The sequence below is a fragment of the Octopus bimaculoides genome, chromosome 5 (genome assembly GCF_001194135.2).
Source record: "Octopus bimaculoides isolate UCB-OBI-ISO-001 chromosome 5, ASM119413v2, whole genome shotgun sequence".
NCBI classification, from domain to species: domain Eukaryota; kingdom Metazoa; phylum Mollusca; class Cephalopoda; order Octopoda; family Octopodidae; genus Octopus; species Octopus bimaculoides.
Window position 1 is genome coordinate 15,487,175 of NC_068985.1, and position 1,230 is coordinate 15,488,404.

General features: G+C 36.0%; 1 protein-coding gene across 1 annotated transcript in view; it reads left to right on the forward strand.

Moving 5' to 3' along the window:
* Positions 1–605: 605 nt before the first annotated feature.
* The window catches only part of LOC106869672 (uncharacterized), a 5,331-nt gene continuing 4,706 nt past the window's right edge, over positions 606–1,230 (forward strand). The window contains exon 1 of the mRNA XM_014915490.2: positions 606–913. Coding sequence (XP_014770976.1) covers positions 773–913 — 141 coding nt within the window. The 5' untranslated portion in view covers positions 606–772. The remainder of the gene's footprint in view (positions 914–1,230) is intronic.

The window sequence follows — 1,230 nt, forward strand, 5'->3', positions numbered from 1 at the left end:
ATATATATATATATATATATATATATATATATACATACACACACGATGTGTTTAAGTATGTATGTATGCGCGCCCACAATTTTTTTTTCACTTTAAACTCTCTGAAAAGTATTTGCAGGAAATTTTATTTAAAAAAAAATTCCATTTTCTAAAAGTTACGATGAAACAAAGTTAGGTGAGGGCACACTTGCGTAGTTATGCTATTGTTCGTTTTAATATTTTCTTTTTTTTTCACCTACAATATCACTAACTTATATTTTTTGTCAATTACGCCTTAATTTTGAAAACGGATTTTGGATATTTATTTTGAACATCTGAGATTCAGAATCGGGTGGGAGGAGTGACTTTCTTGAAAATATTTAATAAACGATTTGGGGATTTACAACTACAGTCCTTTTAATTTTATGTGTGATTGTGTATTTCACACACACACACTACAGTTATGAATCCTTTATTTAGTTTCTCTTTTATAAATTCTTTTTTTATTTTTAAATCTTGAATATTTGATTTGCAAAATCATACAAATGGAAGACGTTTCACATTTAAAAGCGTAACTCATAATGTCTAAACGCGAAAGTAGTCGACTAGATTTTTATTAAAATCAAAATCGAGCAATATAAGTCGAAGTCGTTCTCAATGGGATTCGAACTCAGAATGTAAAGGGAAGCAACCAAATATCTCAACATTTTATCGCTGTCTTTATCCATTCAGACCAAAGGGAAGTTACTTTCGTCGCATTGTTGGTTCCGGTGTAAACAGACGAATCGTCAACATGAGGGTTGTCTCTTTGATCAGCGGTGGTAAAGATAGTACTTATAATATGATGCAATGTGTGGCCGAAGGCCACGAAATTGTCGCCTTGGCAAATTTAAGACCACCTGATGTAGACGAAATGGATAGTTACATGTTTCAGGTAAACTTCGTTCTTATAGTGCACGTGGTGCACTTTAAACCCAAGACAGCTTCCATCGGAAACTCTTATAATCAACGGAATTCTAGCCATGACCATCCCGTTTTATCTCTATTTTCTTTTTGTATTCGGTACTACTAAAGCAGCGCGGACCCGAACGCGCAGTCGCGCGTCCGCGCTAGCTAGTCTTGAGTGGTCGATCCTAACCCTAACCCTATCCCTAACTCTAACCCTAACCCTGTCCCTAACCCTAACCCTAACCCTAACCCTAACCCGCGTGTGCAAATGAATACGTGTTTAGGGTTAGGGTTAGGATCGAC